The 19,325-nt window shown below is 47.8% G+C and overlaps 1 protein-coding gene across 1 annotated transcript in view; it reads left to right on the top strand.

The window, feature by feature from the left end:
* Nucleotides 1–9,457, top strand: part of ftcd (formimidoyltransferase cyclodeaminase) — a 13,296-nt gene extending 3,839 nt beyond the window's left edge. The window contains exons 5-14 of the mRNA XM_030355516.1: nucleotides 215–394; nucleotides 1,416–1,553; nucleotides 2,299–2,430; nucleotides 2,988–3,049; nucleotides 3,899–4,028; nucleotides 4,394–4,555; nucleotides 5,646–5,689; nucleotides 6,575–6,713; nucleotides 7,389–7,484; nucleotides 8,728–9,457. Of these exons, the coding sequence (XP_030211376.1) occupies nucleotides 215–394; nucleotides 1,416–1,553; nucleotides 2,299–2,430; nucleotides 2,988–3,049; nucleotides 3,899–4,028; nucleotides 4,394–4,555; nucleotides 5,646–5,689; nucleotides 6,575–6,713; nucleotides 7,389–7,484; nucleotides 8,728–8,811 (1,167 nt within the window). The 3' untranslated portion in view covers nucleotides 8,812–9,457. The remainder of the gene's footprint in view (nucleotides 1–214; nucleotides 395–1,415; nucleotides 1,554–2,298; nucleotides 2,431–2,987; nucleotides 3,050–3,898; nucleotides 4,029–4,393; nucleotides 4,556–5,645; nucleotides 5,690–6,574; nucleotides 6,714–7,388; nucleotides 7,485–8,727) is intronic.
* The last annotated feature ends 9,868 nt before the right edge of the window (nucleotides 9,458–19,325 follow it).

Here is a 19,325-nt window from a genome sequence, read left to right on the forward strand (position 1 = left end):
ACACACAAGCACACACACACTCACACAAACATACAAACGCACACACAGATACACACACACATGCGCACACGCACACAAATGCACACACACACACACCCACAACCCCATTTGCTTTGTCTGTCTCTCTCTCTCTCTTTCTCTTTCTCTCTCTCTCTCTCTCTCTCTCTCTCTCTCTCTCTCTCTCTCTCTCTCTCTCTCTCTCTCTAACTCCCAGCTGAAGCAGGACGAGTGGGCCCCTGACTTTGGCCCCGCCTCCTTCGTCCCCTCCTGGGGCGCCACGGTAACGGGGGCGCGTCACTTCCTGATCGCCTTCAACGTGAACCTGATCTGCACCAAGGAGCAGGCGCACCGCATCGGTCTGGACCTCAGGGAGCAGGGCCGGGGCAAGGGCCAGGTGAGACCCCCCAGGACCCCCCCCCAGGACCTAGACCCCCCCCCAGGACCTAACCCCCCCCCCAGGACCTAACCCCCCCCCCAGGACCTAGACCCCCCCCCAGGACCTAACCCCCCCCCCCCAGGACCTAGACCCCCCCCAGGACCTAGACCCCCCCCCCAGGACCCCCCCAGGACCTAGACCCCCCCCCCCCAGGACCTAGACCCCCCAGGACCTAGACCCCCCAGGACCTAACCCCCCCCCCAGGACCCCCCCAGGACCTAGACCCCCCCCCCCAGGACCTAACCCCCCCAGGACCCCCCCAGGACCTAGACCCCCCCCCCCCCCCCCAGGACCTAGACCCCCCAGGACCTAACCCCCCCCCAGGACCCCCCCAGGACCTAGACCCCCCCCCAGGACCTACCCCCAGGACCTTCATCTGGGGGGGGGTACCAGGACCAGATACAGGGGGGTTAGATAGTCTTCATCTGGGTGGTGGTACCAGGACCAGATACAGGGGGGGTTAGATAGTCTTCATCTGGGGGGAGGTACCAGGACCAGATACAGGGGGGTTAGATAGCCTTCATCTGGGGGGAGGTACCAGGACCAGATACAGGGGGGTTAGATAGTCTTCATCTGGGGGGAGGTACCAGGACCAGATACAGGGGGGGTTAGATAGTCTTCATCTGGGGGGAGGTACCAGGACCAGATACAGGGGGGTTAGATAGTCTTCATCTGGGGGGGGGTACCAGGATCAGATACAGGGGGGTTAGATAGTCTTCATCTGGGGGGAGGTACCAGGACCAGATACAGGGGGGTTAGATAGTCTTCATCTGGGGGGAGGTACCAGGATCAGATACAGAGGGGTTAGATAGTCTTCATCTGGGGGGAGGTACCAGGACCAGATACAGGGGGGTTAGATAGTCTTCATCTGGGGGGGGGTACCAGGATCAGATACAGGGGGGTTAGGGCCCCCTTGGGGTCTTATCAGGGGTGTGTGTGCGGTGGGAGCCCCCCTGACCCCTCTCCCCCCCCCCCCCAGCCAGGGGAGCTGCAGAAGGTGCAGGCTCTGGGCTGGTACCTGGAGGAGGCCCAGCTGGCCCAGGTCTCCACCAACCTGCTGGACTACCAGGTCACGGCCCTCCACACCGTCTACGAGGCCGTCTGCAGCCACGCTCAGGTCAGGGCTCCTCCTGGGGCTGTGCTGCCATGTTCCAGTACTGTGAGCGCTGCACAGCGCCACTGCACAGCGCCACTGCACTGTGTGGTAGTGTTGAGTACTGCACAGCGCCACTGCACTGTGTGGTAGTGTTGAGTACTGCACAGCGCCACTTCACTGTGTGGTAGTGTTGAGTACTGCACAGCGCCACTGCACTGTGTGGTAGTGTTGAGTACTGCACAGCGCCACTGCACTGTGTGGTAGTGTTGGGTACTGCACAGCGCCACTGCACTGTGTGGTAGTGTTGGGTACTGCACAGCGCCACTGCACTGTGTGGTAGTGTTGGGTACTGCACAGCGCCACTGCACTGTGTGGTAGTGTTGAGTGCTGCACAGCGCCACTGCACTGTGTGGTAGTGTTGAGTGCTGCACAGCGCCACTGCACTGTGTGGTAGTGTTGAGTACTGCACAGCGCCACTGCACTGTGTGGTAGTGTTGAGTGCTGCACAGCGCCACTGCACTGTGTGGTAGTGTTGAGTACTGCACAGCGCCACTGCATTGTGTAGTCCAGGGTTGTGTACCGGACGGCCTCACCTTAGCAAGTCAACTGAAACCACTGTTGATAGAAAACTTATTTTTTCCTCTTCATGTTCCCCTTCCTGTCTTCCTCCCCATGTGCTTCCTGTCCTCCTCCCCATGTACTTCCGGTCCTCCTCCATGTACTTCCGGTCCTCCTCCATGTACTTCCGGTCTGGCTCCTCGTGAAGGCCCTGAGGCTGCCGGTGGTGGGCTCCCAGGTGGTGGGTCTTCTGCCCCTGAAGGCTCTGCTGGACGCCGCCGACTTCTACATCCAGAGGGATCAGCTCTTCATCCTGGAGGAGGAGCACAAAGTCCGCCTGGTGAGCCTCTGAGCCCGGTACCCCTCTCCGGAGGGAGGCCACGCCCCCATAATAGATAGGCCCCGCCCATCTTTGAGCTGCTGGGCCATCGGAGTTCACAGACTTTTGGTCGACCACTCATGTTGCCGGGGGCGGGATCTGAGTGATGAGTGACATGGAACTGGAAACCAGCGGAGAGGCAGAACCAGTCCCAATATGAGAGCACCTAACCAACCCTACTGAATGACACTGTGGAGACCTGACCCGGTGACTGGTGGCCAACTAGCTGTGGCTAAATTGCTGTGGCTCACTAGCTGTGGCTAACTTCATTTTATCGAGTCTCCTCAGGAGTGACGATGGGTCACCATCGTTACTCCTTTCGATAGCTTAAACAGACAGGGGACACCCCAGAGCAGTCAGGGTGGGGCGTCTCGCTCAGGGACGCCTCGACACTCTAGGAGGAGCCGGGGATCGAACCAGCAACCTTCAGGTTACCAGCCGACCCGCTCTACCTCCTGAGCTACTGCCGCCCCACTGTGGCTAACTAGCTGTGGCTAACTAGCTGTCTCTCTTTGCAGGTCATCAGTAAACTAGGGCTGGACTCCCTGGGACCGTTCAACCCCAAGGAGAGAGTCATTGAGTAGGTTATGGTGCACACATACACATGCACACACACACACACATGTACACACACGCACACACACACACACACATGTACACACACACATAGACACACACACGAACACACACACACACACGCAAACACACACACATACACACACACACACACACACACACACACACACACACACACACACACACACACACACACACACACACACACACACACACGCATACACACACACACACGCATACACACACACACAGACACAGACACAGACACACACATAAACACACGCACATAACATTACACACGTACACAAGTGTGCGTTGTTAGCTTGTGTGTTGTGACTCCAGGTCCCGGGTGGACCAGGTGGTCCAGGGTATTGATGGTGTGTTGTGGGTCCAGGTCCCAGGTGGACCAGGTGGTCCAGGGTGTTGACGGTGTGTTGTGGGTCCAGGTCCCGGGTGGACCAGGTGGTCCAGGGTGTTGATGGTGTGTTGCGGGTCCAGGTCCCAGGTGGACCAGGTGGTCCAGGGTGTTGATGGTGTGTTGCGGGTCCAGGTCCCAGGTGGACCAGGTGGTCCAGGGTGTTGACGGTGTGTTGTGGGTCCAGGTCCCGGGTGGACCAGGTGGTCCAGGGTGTTGATGGTGTGTTGTGGGTCCAGGTACATGGTGGACCAGGTGGTCCAGGGTGTTGATGGTGTGTTGTGGGTCCAGGTCCCGGGTGGACCAGGTGGTCCAGGGTGTTGACGGTGTGTTGTGGGTCCAGGTCCCAGGTGGTCAAGGGTGTTGATGGTGTGTTGTGGGTCCAGGTCCCAGGTGGACCAGGTGGTCCAGGGTGTTGATGGTGTGTTGTGGGTCCAGGTACATGGTGGACCAGGGACCTGGGGACCCGAGTCTGGTCTCCCTGTCCCTGCGTCAGTTCGTCCAGAGTGTGGCCGCCAGGTCCGCCGCCCCGGGAGGAGGCTCCGTCTCTGCTGCTGTCGCTGCTCTGGTGAGACCCCCAGACCCCCAGACCTCAGGCCCCCACCAGACCCCCAGACCCCCGACCAAAGACCCCCAGACCAAAGACCCCCACCAGACCCCCAGACCTCAGACCCCCAGACGCCCAGACCAAAGACCCCCACCAGACCCCCAGACCTCGGGCCCCCACCAGACCCCCAGACCTCGGGCCCCCACCAGACCCCCAGACCTCGGGCCCCCACCAGACCCCCAGATCTCAGACCCCCACCAGACCCCCGACCGAAGACCCCCAGACCCTTAGACCCCAGACCTCAGACCCTTAGACCCTGAGACCTCAGGACCTACAGGTGAGCTGATGCTACACGGGGAGGTGATGCTGTGTCTTGACGACCGCAGGGGGCTGCACTGGGCGCCATGGTGGGCCAGATGACGTACGGCAAGAGGCAGTTTGAGGGTCTGGACGGAGCGATGCGCGGCCTCATCCCGCCGTTCCATCAGGCGGTCCAGGACCTGCTGCTGCTGGTGGATGCAGACTCCTCGGCCTTCACCTCCTACATGGTGGGGAGACCCTTCGGGACAGAGGCTCACATCCACCTGGATCACATCCACCATGACAAATGTCACATCTACCCTGATCACATCACATCCACCCTGTCTAATATCACATCCACCCTGAATAGTACCACATCCAACCTGTCTAATATCACATCCACCCTGATCACATCTAACCTGACTAATATCACATCCAACCTGACTAATATCACATCCACCCTGACTAATAACATATCCAACCTGTCTAATACCACATCCACCCTGATCACATCCAACCTGACTAATATCACATCCAACCTGACTAATATCACATCCACCCTGACTAATAACATATCCAACCTGTCTAATACCACATCCACCCTGACCACATCGCATCCACCCAGATCACATCCACCTTGACTAATATCACACCCACCCTGACTAATACCACATCCACCCTGATCACATGACATCCGCCCTGTGTAATATCACATCCACCCGGCCCATGTCCACCCTGACTAATACCACATCCACCCTGATAACATCACATCCACTCTGACCACATCACATCCACCCTGACTTTATCACACCCACCCTGACTTATATCAAATCCACCCTGACTAATATAACATCCACCCTGTCTAATATCACATCTACCCTGGCTACTACCACATCCACCCTGATCACATCACATCCACCCTGATCATATCACATCCACCCTGTCTAATATCACATCCAACCTGTCTAATATCACATCCACCCTATCTAATATCACATCCACCCTCTCTAATATCACATCCATCCTGTCTAATATCACATCCAACCTGACTTATATCACATCCACCCTGACTAATATCACATCCATCCTGTCTCATATCACATCCATCCTGTCTAATATCACATCCATCCTGTCTAATATCACATCGACTCTGACCGTATTACATCCACCATGTGATATTAGTTCCACAAACTTCAAATTGTGTGCACGTTGTGTTTCGGGAGCACAAACGTCTGCTTCAAGACTGACGGACAGGATGAAAAGTGACGGACAGGTCAGGTCAGGTGACGTGCTGCTGACGGTGGACAGAGATCTAATGTTTCCTCCCTCCCGTTTCAGGCTGCGCTGAAGCTGCCCAAGGGCACAGAGGAGGAGCTGGAGAGGTGAGACCTGGACCAGGACCTCCTGGAGGACCCCTGGGGAGCCTGGGGCCCCCTGTTAGACTATCAGAGAACCCTGGGGCCCCCTGTTAGACTATCAGAGGACCCTGGGGCCCCCTGTTGGACTATCAAAGGGGGTACTGTTAGCATTAGATCACTGGCTGCATAATATGGATTATTGTGCGTATAATATAAAGTACCGTAACCTAACGTAACACAACCTAGGAGGGGCTGTGTGTACAACATAACGTTGTGTTGCGTGACATAACATAGGCTCCTCCTCCTGTGTCCAGGAGGGGCTGTGTGTATAACATAACGTAGCTTAACGTAGCCTAACATAACTTAACGTAGCGTAATGTAGCATAACGTAGTGTAACGTAGAGTAACGTAGCGCAACGTAGCGTAACATAGGGTAGTGTAACCTAGGGTAACTTAGCGTAACGTACCGTAACGTAGCGTAGTGTAACGTAACGCAGCGTAGTGTCCATTAGCGTAACGCAGCGTAACGCAGCGTAGCGTAACGTAACGTAGCGTAGCGTGACGTAGGGTAGCGTAACGCAGCGTAGCGTGACGCAGCGTAGCGTAACGCAGCGTAGCGTAACGTAGCGTGACGTAGCGTAGCGTGACGCAGCGTAGCTTGACGTAGCGTAGCGTAACGCAGCGTAGTGTAACGTAGCGTAGCGTAACGCAGCGTAACGTAGCATAGTGTAGTGTTACGTAGTGTAGTGTAACGCAGTGTAGCGTAATGCAGCTTAGCGTAACGCAGCGTAGCGTAACGTAGCGTAGCGTAACGTAGCGTAGCGTAACGCAGCGTAGTGTAACGTAGCGTAGTGTAACCTGGAGTATCCTAAAGCAGCCTAACATAAGCTCCTCCTCCCCCGTGCCCAGGAGGCAGACGGCCATGCAGGCCGGTCTGCGCGAGGCGGTGGGAGTTCCTCTCTCTCTGGCTGAGAGGGTGTCTACCCTCTGGGACCCCCTCATACAGCTGGTCCTCCAGGGGAACATATCCTGCCTGTCCGACGCCCAGGTCAGGCCCTGACCTCCTGACCCCTGACCCTGACCCCCTGACCCTGACCCTGACCACTGACGCTCTGTGTTTCGCTTCATGTTTCTTTTTACTAGCACTAGAAAACCTTCCTGGTTGGGAGACCGGGAAATATTCGGTTTCCGGACACCGACTTAAAAAGAGACAGAGAGAGAGACAGAGAGAGAGAGACAGAGAGACAGAGAGACAGAGAGACAGAGAGGGGGAGGGAGGTCTGACTGAGGGGTGGAGGTGAGGGTGGAGGGGAGGGTGGAGGGTAGGACTGACGGCCTAACTGTTCGAATCTAGCTTACTCTGTCCAGGTGTGAGTTTAAGGCTGGTGTATTATTGGTGTATTATTGGTGTAATATTGGTGTAATATTGGTGTATTATTGGTGTATTATTGGTGTAATATTGGTGCATTATTGGTGTAATATTGGTGTAATATTGGTGTAATATTGGTGTATTATTGATGTATTATTGGTGTAATATTGGTGTATTATTGGTGTAATATTGGTGTATTATTGGTATAATATTTGTGTATTATTGGTGTAATATCGGTGTATTATCTGTGTAATATTGGTGTATTATCGGTGTATAATCGGTGTATTATCTGTGTATTATCTGTGTATTATTGGTGTAATATTGGTGTATTATCGGTGTATTATCGGTGTCCAGGTGTCAGCCAAGGCGCTGGAGACGGCGGTGTTTGGTGCGTACTACAACGTCGTCATCAACCTCAAAGACATCAGCGACCTCTCCTTCAAAACCGCAGTGAGTACTTCCTGTTTGACCGCAGTGAGTACTTCCTGTTTGACCGCAGTAAGTACTTCCTGTTTGGCAGCAGGTCAGAGTCCGGCGCTGATGGTCCTGTAGCCCAGAGGGGGGTCCTGTAGCCCAGAGGGGGGTCCTGTAGCCCAGAGGGGGTCCCCTAGCCCAGAGGGGGGTCCCCTAGCCCAGAGGGGTCCCGTACAAAGTGGGAAATACATGGGGACGGTGACTCCTCCCACCTCCATGAGGGTGGAGCCTCTTTGAGAGGCCCCTCCTCCATGAGGGTGGAGCCCCTTTGAGAGGCCCCTCCTCCATGAGAGTGGAGCCTCTTTGAGAGGCCCCTCCTCCATGAGGGTGGAGCCTCTTTGAGAGGCCCCACCTCCATCAGGGTGGAGCCTCTTTGAGAGGCCCCACCTCCATGAGGGTGGAGCCTCTTTGAGAGGCCCCACCTCCATGAGGGTGGAGGCTCTTTGAGAGGCCCCTCCTCCATGAGGGTGGAGCCTCTTTGGTAGGCCCCTCCTCCATGAGGGTGGAGCCTCTTTGAGAGGCCAGACACACCCCTGAGTGTTTGGGGACTAGATTATACACTAGATTAGATTACATAGAATAGACATTAAATTAGATTAGACAATAGATTAGGGACTGGATTTGACACTAGAGTAGATAACAGATGAGATTAGATAGTAGATTACTGACTGGATTAGACACAGTATTAGATAGTTGATGAGTAACCAGATTTGACACTACATTAGATGCCAGATTAGTTACAACATTAGACAATAGTTTAGATGGTAGACTAGTGACCAGATTAGACACTAGATGGATACTAGATTAGTAACTATAGACACTCGATTAGATAGTAGACTAGTGACCAGATTAGACACAAGATTAGATAGTAGACTATGACCAGATTTGACACCAGATTAGATTAAGACTATGAACCAGATTTGGCACTAGATTAGATAGTAGACTATGAACCAGATTTGACACCAGATTAGATAGTAGACTATGAACCAGATTTGACACCAGATTAGATTACGACTATGAACCAGATTTGGCACTAGATTAGATAGTAGATTAGTAACCAGATTTGACACTAGATTAGATAGTAGACTATGAACCAGATTTTACACCAGATTAGATTAAGACTATGAACCAGATTTGGCACTAGATTAGATGGTCGATTAGAAACCAGATTTGACACTAGGTGCGATTGACCGTAAATCCTGTTGTGTTGCTTCTGCAGACCCAGAAGAGAGCGTTGGAGTTGCTGCGGCAGGCCAAGGAGAAGTGTTCCGTTGTACTGAACCACGCCGAGAACAGAGCCTAGAACCAAGAACAGGACCTCCACGCCGAGAACAGAACCTCCCTTGTAGTGCCTCGCCCCTTCAACCCAGACCTAGAACCTCGAACCTCCCTTCTGGTTCCTCATCCTTCAACCTCAGACCTTGAATTTAGATGATCGACTCTAGCCTAGAACTTCAACCGTAAACCTGAATAATAAGACGTAATTTCCTGAAGTTAATACAAGTCATGTCATTAAGGTGATATAAATCATAAAGATTATAAATATAAATCATAAAGATTATCGATGTAATGTCATAACGATTATAGATGTAATGTTATAAAGATTATAGATATAAGTCATTGCGATTATAGCTGTAATGTTATAACGATTATAGATGTAATTTTATAAAGATTATAGATGTTATGTTATAAAGATGTAACTTTATAAACATTATATAAGTAATTTAATAAAGATTATACATGTAATTTTATAAAGACTATAGATATATTGGTATAGATTATAGATGTAATGTCATAAATATTATAGATGTAATGTTAGAATATTATAAATATAAGCCATTAGGATTATAGATGTAATGTTATAATGATTAGAGATGTAATGTTATAAATATTATGGATGCAATGTTATAAAGACTATAAATATAATGTTATAAAGATTTTGGATGTAATGTCACAAAGATTATTGATGTAGTGTTACAAAGATAGTTAAAGATAGTTTTAATCTACTTATATATTCAACGTCTATTTAAAGTCTACCTTTAGAGTTAAAGTCTGACTTATAGATTTGAAGACTACCTTATAGAGTTTAAGTCTAAGAGTTAAAGTCTACCTAGAGTTAAAGTCTACCGTATAGTATAGAGTAAAGTTATAACAGTTTATTGTTAGTGTGATATTATATTATAGTATTATTACATGGTATTATAGTATAGTATTATTATATGGTATTATTATATTGGAGTATTATTCAATGGTATTATTAAAGTATTATTCCATGGTATTATCGCGTTAATACATGGTATTATTATATTATTATTCCATGGTATTATTATAGCATTAATACATGGAATTATCGCATTAATACATGGTATTATTATACTATTATTATATTAGTATTCCATGGTATTATTATATTATTATTCCATGGTATTATTATAGCATTAATACATGGTAGTATTATAGCCTTAATACATGGTATTATTATAGTATTAATACAGGGTAATATTATATTATTATTACATGGTATTATTCCATGGTATCCTATATTACATGGTATTATTATAGTATTACTCCATGATGTTATAATAGTATTAATAGCCTACATGGTATTATTGTATGGTGGAGTGCAGGGTATGTATACCTATGGGTTGTGTGTGTATGGTTTGTATCTAGCGTGTGTGTGTGCATATGGTTTGTATATATGTTGTGTGTATCAATATTGTGTGTTAATCTATATGTGTCTATCTGGTGTGTGCGTGCATATGGTGTGAATCTATATGGTGTGTGTCTGTATGGTGTTTGACTGTGTGTGTGTGTGTGTGTGTGTGTGTGTGTGTGTGTGTGTGTGTGTGTGTGTGTGTGTGTGTGTGTGTGTGTGTGCAGGGGCGCCGAAAAGGGGGGGTAAAGGAGACGGATTCTAGGGGCCCATGATGGAGGGGGGCCCAGAGAGGCCCCTAATGATGATGACATTATAATACAGAAGGCCCTGTAAAGATTTTTTTCATGGGGCCCAAAATCCCTAGCGGCGCCCCTGTGTGTGTGTGTGTGTGTGTGTGTGTGTGTGTGTGTGTGTGTGTGTGTGTGTGTGTGTGTGTGTGTGTGTGTGTGTGTGTGTGTGTGTGTGTGTGTGTGTGTGTTAACGTGTGTGGTGGTAGGCGATGACTCCAGTTTAACCAGTGAACGAGCCTCTCTGGTCTCTTTGATGAAAGCTTCCTTCTCCCTCCTCAAACGGCCGTTCAGGATGCTGTTAAGTTACGGTTCCAATGGAGACGGTATCTCGCAGAGCGCTCAGAGAGCAGATGTTCTCGTGTGGTAACATTGCCCTCTGCTGTCCACATTCGCTCACTACACACACTGGGACGCAAGATCACACGGGACTTCCTTTTCACCAACTTAACATCAGTAACACACACACACTCTCATGCACACAGTAAGGTGAATTGAATGAAGACTTTTCTCGTTTTGAAGTATGAATCTAAATGAGTCAAATCAGACTCATCCCTTTAATTAAAATGAGGGAGGTCGTATAAGATCAAACACAGAGCTGAAATAGCCTCTCACTGTTACCAAGTGAGAACCTGCGTCGAGTTTTACTAATTAGCTCACCTGCCGCAGCTCGCCTGCCAAGTGTTTTTCTTAATTAGTCAATTGGTTGCATCTGGTGCGTTTCACTTAAAAGGGAGCCGGACAGTACGTTGGAGTTCTCCACTGGCAGTGCAGCGTCTCCCAAACTCGGTATGTTGTGTTCCCAGAAATCAGAACGTGTGTTTGATGTTTTGTTGAGGTCTGTTGTAGCTTATTTGACATCTCTTCCTGTTTCACAGATTAAAGACTTTTTGAAGTAAGGAAGAGCATCTCATCTGGACCTGATGTGAGTAGTATTGTGTGGTAAAGCACAACTGCGGTGACTTGTAGTGATGGGCAAATGAAGCTTTTATAACCAGTTGAGCCAATGTTTCGAAAATGGGTTCATTACTCGAAGCTTCAGTGACCTCTGCTGGCGAAGTTCGAGGCTGCAGTGGATTCAACGTATCCCTGCTTTGAAAATGATTTGACGCACAAACCCAAATACTTAATAGCATGATCTTTGCACGAATAAAGCTTGCTCTAAATACAGATGTCTAAATTGTTCTTAAAGGGATATGCCTAGCCTTCTGTCCAGATAGGCTAACTGATGTAGGCTAGGCTATAATTGAAACGGCATATAAATACTTTCCCCCCAGGAATGGGATTCGAACCCGGGTCCTCCACTCCAGTCAGTGTTATCCCCTAGTCTACTCTAATCGATACCTTACGTTGTTCTATTACATGCATACCGTACTATGCACAACTCCCGTAAACGATTGTAGCATCGATTGTTTCTTTTTTTCATTAAATAATTAGGCGGTGACCTGGCTTCGGGCAAGGTGGTTGGGTGTGCTTGAGTAACTTTGAAAGGGGGTGATTATGTGGGATGGGGTTAGACACTCAAATAATTGGTATTGGGGTAGGCTGCCTTAGTTTTTCAACGGCTTATGGATTGAGTCGGTTTCTTTTTTTTGCTCAAAGCTTCTCCACCGAGCCGCGGACCAGTCAAGTGATTCATTCAGGCAACGAACCACTTGCTGCTTCGGACGTCACATGTCACGTGATTTTTTTTTTTGCTCTGAAGCAAGCTTCGAAGCAGTGCTTCTTGGGAGTTGTAGATCAGGGTTTGAAGCACGTATCGAAGCTTCAGTGTCAAACTGCCATCACTAGTGACTTGTATGTTGAATATGAATCACTGATAATGTGAGAAGGAAATCAGGGATTGTGGTGGTTTAACTCTCATTTGAAATTTAAATAATTCTATCTGAAAGTAACATTTTAGAAACTATACATTCAAACTTGTCAAAGTAAGAGGTAAATCACTCTTGACTAATGACAGCCAAATAATTATAACTTGTATTAAAAAGCTGGATTAGGTAATTATCTTAATCATTATTTAAAAGTAGGATGTTCCCAAAAGCCCTGAATTTGTATTGTCATTCATTTATCTGATTTAATGGAGATGGTAGATGTTGAACTGTGGGACAGTGCCCAAGTTTGGGGACAATGAGTAATCTGTTCTTTCCTTCAAAGGTCTATCATGGATATGTAACTGCAATTCTGTGAGTATCCCAACTTGACCATGAAGTTGAACTGCGAACTGTAAGTCATTAGTTTCTCATTACTCTTGGGCACATTGATGTATTTTGGCTTCCTGGCGAGTTAAACTGTTAGCTGAAGGTTGATCTGAGAAGTGAGGATGTTTTATTGGTTCATGGGTTACTTAGAAGTTTGGTTTATGTTGGTTTTAATGGTTTGTTAAAACGGTTACAGGTTCCAAGTTATCGTTGTAAACTGGTGTAATGGGTTGGGTTCTGATATCTTCAGTCTTCTTTCCAGCTACTCTCCTGAGCTCTGCATCTTCATCACTTGAGTGTTGCTTTACTGATGAGGTTGTGGTCTGAGTGAGCAGAGGTGCATACTGGGATACAGAGCTGTCTGAAGTCTACAGGTCTGTAGACACGCCCCCTCAGGGGAAACCGAGTGTTTGAGAAACCGTCTTGACGTCAGTTACCTGGACTAGAATGTTCTTAAAGATGGAGACGGGGATTCAGAAGGAGAAATACCAGGGGGAGATGAGGGGGCTCCTCATCTCAACCACTAAAACACAACTTCACTCTGACAGAGAACCATGGAACACATTCAACAGTCCCCTCCAGGCATCGTGACTCCTCAGGAGCAGTTTCATTACCAATAAGGTCTTATTTGGGCCCATTCCAAGGTGGATCCTGCTCCTCAAGAGCCACCCCCCTCCACTGGGTGGTCTTCTGAACAGATGATGTCCTTCCTGTCCTCAGGCTGACTAAAGCTGCACCGTTTGCATCTGTGAAGGCCCCTCAATCACTAAACCACTGGACTACAATCACAAGACTTCAGAGACGTTGAATCAACCTTGTAGACGCCAAGAATAATCCATCACCAATGTGGGACGCCACTGAAGAATGGTGTACATAATTTACTTCTCTGGAGACATTGGTTGTTCTGTTCTGGGTGCCCTGGCAGGAGAGCTGGGGTTGGATGATGGAACGTTCTTTGGCATGAGGTTTTTACCCTGCATGATTTGTTTGGCCTTTTATGGCTCAGTGGTGTGTGTGTGTGTGTGTGTGTGTGTGTGTTGAGATGGCTGATTTTTGAGTATCGCTAGGGTTCTACTGTGTGTGTGTCCCACTCACACCCGGCATGGGGTTCTACGTGCCTGTTCTGTGTGTGTGTCCGGCTTGCTTCGACAGTGATAATGTTCATACAGTGGTCTGTGTGATTTGGCTTGGGATATTGGAATGGTCAACTAAATCATACCTGATGGACGGCCACATGTTTACTTGAGGGCCTCCAGTGGACATGAAGAACCCTGAGCGACACTCCGGAGCGAGATCCAACACACTGGGCAGGAAGGAGAGTATCCAACTCAAGTGTAAAAGGATGCAAGCGACGTGTTCAGATCAGTGACTTCAAACTAGGACTACACCAATCAGGATCAATGGAGGATGGACACCTAAAGGAATTCCACAAGGAGTCTGACGTTGGAAAGGGACCTAAATGGATATTCAAGATGACCTTCAGACCTGTAATGAGACGGCTCTTCCTACCTGGCTGGATTGATGGAGAGCCCTGTGGATCTTGTCTTGCTCTGTTGCACGTCTTCTCAGGCTGAACTGTATTTGTTTCGGACAGGACTAGCTGAACGATTGGTTCCCTTAAATCAGAACCAATCTGGGAACTCCAACTAGTGCACTCTTCAAGCTGAAGTTGTGCTTTTCAGCTGAGGAGGTAAGGAAACCTTCACTGGGGCTTCAAGGTGTAAAGAGGAGACTGTTTCAAAGTGTTCTATGGTACTCTGATGAAGACCGTTGTTGTGTTCCACTGGCTGCGAGGAAGAACCCTCACATCTTCCTCTTGGCCTTTCTCCTCTGAGAATCCTGCCGCCATCTTGAAGGATATTCTAGCGCATGTAACTGATGTCACGACAGATTCTCGAACACTTGGTTTCTCCTGAGGGGCTTGTCTATAGAACTGTAGACGTCAGACAGCACTGTATCCCAGTATGCATCTCTGCTCACTCAGACCACAGCCCCATGAGTAGGATGCAACGCTCTAGTGATGGAGTTGTAGAGTTTTAGAAGTAACGAGGGAGAAGACAAAGGTGATTGGAACACAATGGCATGTCAAGTCTGTAAATCTTTAAGCCATGAAGATGGTTGTATAGTTCAGGAATTGGGCTTTATTTTAGTATGGGCAGTCCTTATTGAATGATTCCTTTGTTTTTAGGCAAGGATTTGTTGTTGTGGGACGTACATGGTAGTTTGGTTCTTCGTATGGTTTTGATTGATATAACTTGTACACACTGGGTGCATAATAATTTAAAGGTACACTGAATAGTAGTAATGACCAACAGCAACAAACAGATCTCCTCAAGGTAAGTCTGTTGGCTGTGTTTTCATGAACATCGCTGGACTTCAGGATCTTCCTCCGTTCAGCTCAAGGTGAGGCGCTGGTTCTGTTGTTTCTTTGGTTGGTTCCGGCCGGAATGTTCGTATTCCAGTCGGACGGTTTGTGCTTCCCGCCGTGGAAGGTTTTGAGTGCGGTCACTTGATTTAGTCCCAATGGTTAGCATAGAACGTTGTAGTCTTGACAACCATTAGAAGCCACCTGGCAGTTAGTTGGACAGGAATCTGGCTGAACGTTCTGGATTATATTTGCGTAACCTCGAGCCGTTGCCAACGGAAACTATTTTCAGTCGTTTCCATTGGGAATTGGTTTTCCCCTTATCTTAAACAACTTAAGTTTGATATTAAATACATACTGACACGTACATCGTATGATATGTTAATTTCCGATGGTTGCGGCGTACTTTTAACCACGTTAACGGGACTCGCTGCGTACAAAACGGCGTTTTACTTGCGGGCCCATTTCTGACCTCAGTGAAGGCTGAAAAACATTTCAAGGTGGAAGGCAATTTGACATTTCTTCAACGGAACCCAGCACCTGAATATGGCGAGTAAATTTGATTTAATATCAATACTGCTTAGTGTTCTTTGCTACTTCAGCTTTTGTACGTTCTAAATATCTGCCGTCATTAATTGCCACAGAAGTTAAACCCTACCTAATGGAATGACGTTAAACAACAACTTTGTTGCTGAATTACCAACTGGATAATATCAAAGCTAAAATAATGGCCGTCCTTCTCACGTGTTCCAGTAGAAGATACTCTATCTGTACAACTGTACAAGGTTAAAAAGGTAACATGTAGTTTGTCCCAAGGTGTCCACCTCCTCACCCAGAGCAAGACCTCCACCTCATCACCAAGAGCCAGACCTCCACCTCCTCACAAGTCCTCCAGAACAGGTCAGTGCTCTTGTGTGTGAGTAGAGGTCAGTTTCAATGCATGGCCTGAACCACATCTTTAAACTTTTGGACTGCTCTGTCTTCATTCCCAAAATGGAATACTCATGTCTGGTCTCAAGTATTTTCCAGCTTTGAGTTATAAAATAATAGTTAAATTAATTGTGTAACTAGGTTTTGGATGAGTCAATTAAGTTTATTGTTGGGCAAATGCTGATATAAACCTGCTGCTGTAGCTGAAAGGCGAGGCTGAGAGGCTGGGGACCGGAGGCTTGTGGTGCCAGGATGGACCGGAGACTGAGGCTGGAGACCAGGGGCCTGCAGCACCGGATCAGAGGGTAACCATCACCAAGCTCATCTGAAACACTAAAATCCACGGTAGTTTAGGTCTGGTTTTGATCATCTTATGACTTTACATCTGTGCCAAGCTGTGATTTGAGTTAATTCATACAGGGGTTATGTAGGAGTCATATGAGCCATTATTGTTACGAGTGCTGCTACGACCGTAATGGTTGAATTGCTGAACGCGACAATCTGCAGACGTTGTCTAATTTAAGTGTTTAAATATTTTTTAAATTCGTCTTCCATTTTACAAGAGAACCTCAGATGCAGGAGGTGGGGTGTGTTGCGTCTCCAGGTGATTTACTGCTGAGACCAACTGTTTGTAACCAGACCAGGAATCCATGGCTGAAGGAGTTGATGGTGGAGGAGCTGATGGAGGCCCTGCCTGGTGGAGGAGCTGATGGAGGCCCTGCCTGGTGGAGAAGCCGTGCTGAAGGCCCTGCCTGGTGAAGGAGCTGGTGGAGGAGCTGGTGAAGGACCTGCCTGGTGGAGGACGTTTGTCGTGGGGTAGATGGAGCCTGACTCTGAAGTGAACACTCAGTGCCACTTCTCGTAGAATACTGCTACCACAAACTACCGGCGTTTGTACCATATATACCAGACGACTACATCTGTTTTACCACATGTTGAAGCAAGACTTCCGCTGTTTGTTCCAGACCAGGAGTCTGTCTGAGGAGAGCTGCTGGAGGAGCTGAGACGCTGGAGGACGACTACGAATCGACCAACAAGGATTCCTCGTAAGTTTGTATTTACTTACATGGTTGACTTAAAGGGCAACATACAGCTGTTACTTTGACATGCGTTAACCAACTACCGCTGTGTTTTCTTACTAGAACGTGTTTCTGGAGCGGAGGTGAGCTGGTAGGGGAGCCGTGAATCTGGAGGAGGACCATCACTCTACCAACAAGGATTGTAAGTTTGTATTAACCTAACGAGGTGGAAATAAAGCTTAAAAATAAGACAAACTACATGTTTGTTACCAGACGTTGGGGCCTGACTTGCGCTGTTTGTTCCAGACCAGGACTCTGGCTGAGGAGAGCTGATGGAGGAGCCAAGACTCTGGAGGACGACATCACTCTATCAACAAGGATCCTCGTAAGTTTGCATAAAGTAAACAGAGTGGACTTGTTGTAATGCAGGATTAGTTTGTCCAGTAGAAGTTAAGGCATACTATTGTGGTTGGTTACCAGACAAACTACAGCTGCTACTTTGTTACGCGCCATTAGAGCCCAACTACTCCTGTGTTTGACCTTACATTAGAGCCCAACTACTCCTGTGTTTGTGACCTTACATTAGAAACAACCTACTACTGTGTTTGTTACCTTACATTAGAGACAAATGACGTTTGTAACCAGACCAGGAATCTGGAGGACTGATGGAGAAGCCGTACATCTGGAAGGCAAATCCTGAGGACAACCAGGACTCTACCTTCAAGGATTCCCCGTAAGTTTGCATTATCTGGACATAGTGGACTAGGTAGGGGGTTGGGGGTTCAACTCTCAGACCTATGGTGCCGGGTTCAAGTCCTCAGAATACAGTGATACGTCCTTGAGCAAGGCGCCCTAAAGCCTGCCTGCTCCTTAATGACGTCTTTTTGGTTCAGATAATGTTACATCTTTTGAATATTGAACCTAATCCATGTCCTTGTTTGGTCCGGGCAGACACACCTGAGCTGAACCTCACCTGATCCTGTTTGTCGGGGGCAGACACACCTGAGCTGAACCCCAACTGAACCTGACATCCTGCTGGTCCCGTCTCCTCGGTTCATCTTAGCCTCGTCTTCCAGAAGACCTGCTGAGCTCAGCAGTCTGAGGCTGATGTATCAATGACCTCCAGTGGGAGTGATCTTCTTGACCCCACGTGTAACCGTGTGCTTCCACACGCCTTTCCCTCACGTCTGTCACTAACTTCACTACTCTCTACTGCTTCCTCTTCTTTTTCCTTCTCTGTGGTTCGAACCTTTACACGGAAGGCGCGTCTTCCTGCCCTCAGAGGGTTTAGCGTTAGGGTTGAGAGTCAGGGTTTAGAGTCAGGGACAGAGCTGGTCAGGGAGGACTGCTTTTACACAAACCTCTTCACTTGCTTTTGGAATGGTGGTGACATTTTGAAAAGATTCATTTGGGAGAATGTTTTCCTCTGCTTTCCTTTGCAAAAATATGTATTAAACTTGTCAAGTGTTTTTGTTTATATAATAAAATCCCACATTGACTTCTGCATGTTTGGTGCGGTTCATTTATTTGTCCTTTACCTTGGTTAATGTCAAGCTAAACTCCTGCAATACATTAATATACATGATTAATGTTATTCAGCAATGTTAACATAATCCATTTTGTAAAAACATAAAACATCCATATTACTACTAAATTCAAGGCTATTCATGTATTTAACAATGTACATACTGCCCCGCAGGCCATTCTCTGCTACTACAACACGTTCAAACCACCAACCCGTCTCACATCAATGTACAAACGGAAAATGTAGTTTGGTGTGAGACTGTTGTCCAAACTGTCCAGCAGAGGGAGCTCTCATACACCTTAATTATACAGGAATGTGTGCGTGTATTTACATTTTATGTGTATTTACAAATGTATATAATACTCAGTGGCGTCACTAGGCTGTTTAATCGGGGCTAAAGCCCGGGATATTATTTAATCAGCCCTGAATATAATTTTTTTTTTTTATTTAATCAGCCCTGAATATAATAACTTGAATAGAACTTTAGATGTTCGGGGATAAGCAGCAAAGCAGTCAGGTAGCTATTTCGAGCTATAATAAACTTCGTATTTTATTTAGGTAAAGCATTCTGAAAAAATGTGCATGCACAATAAAGCAGACAAAAATATATCTAATCTTTTTGTGTGCCCAGAGGGATACTTTTCTTTTCCCTCCGGGCTAAGCCCCGGATGTTGATGAAACATAGAATCGCCCCTGGTTGAAACGTTCATCTGAAAACAAGGAGAATCCGTGAGAAGGAAAGCGTCCAGAAACACCAAGATGTGGTGGAGGGGGTCCCATCGACCTGCTCTGACCTGGAGGGGGTCCCCTCGACCTGCTCTGACCTGGAGGGGGTCC

The sequence above is a fragment of the Gadus morhua genome, chromosome 4 (genome assembly GCF_902167405.1).
Source record: "Gadus morhua chromosome 4, gadMor3.0, whole genome shotgun sequence".
Lineage (NCBI taxonomy): Eukaryota > Metazoa > Chordata > Actinopteri > Gadiformes > Gadidae > Gadus > Gadus morhua.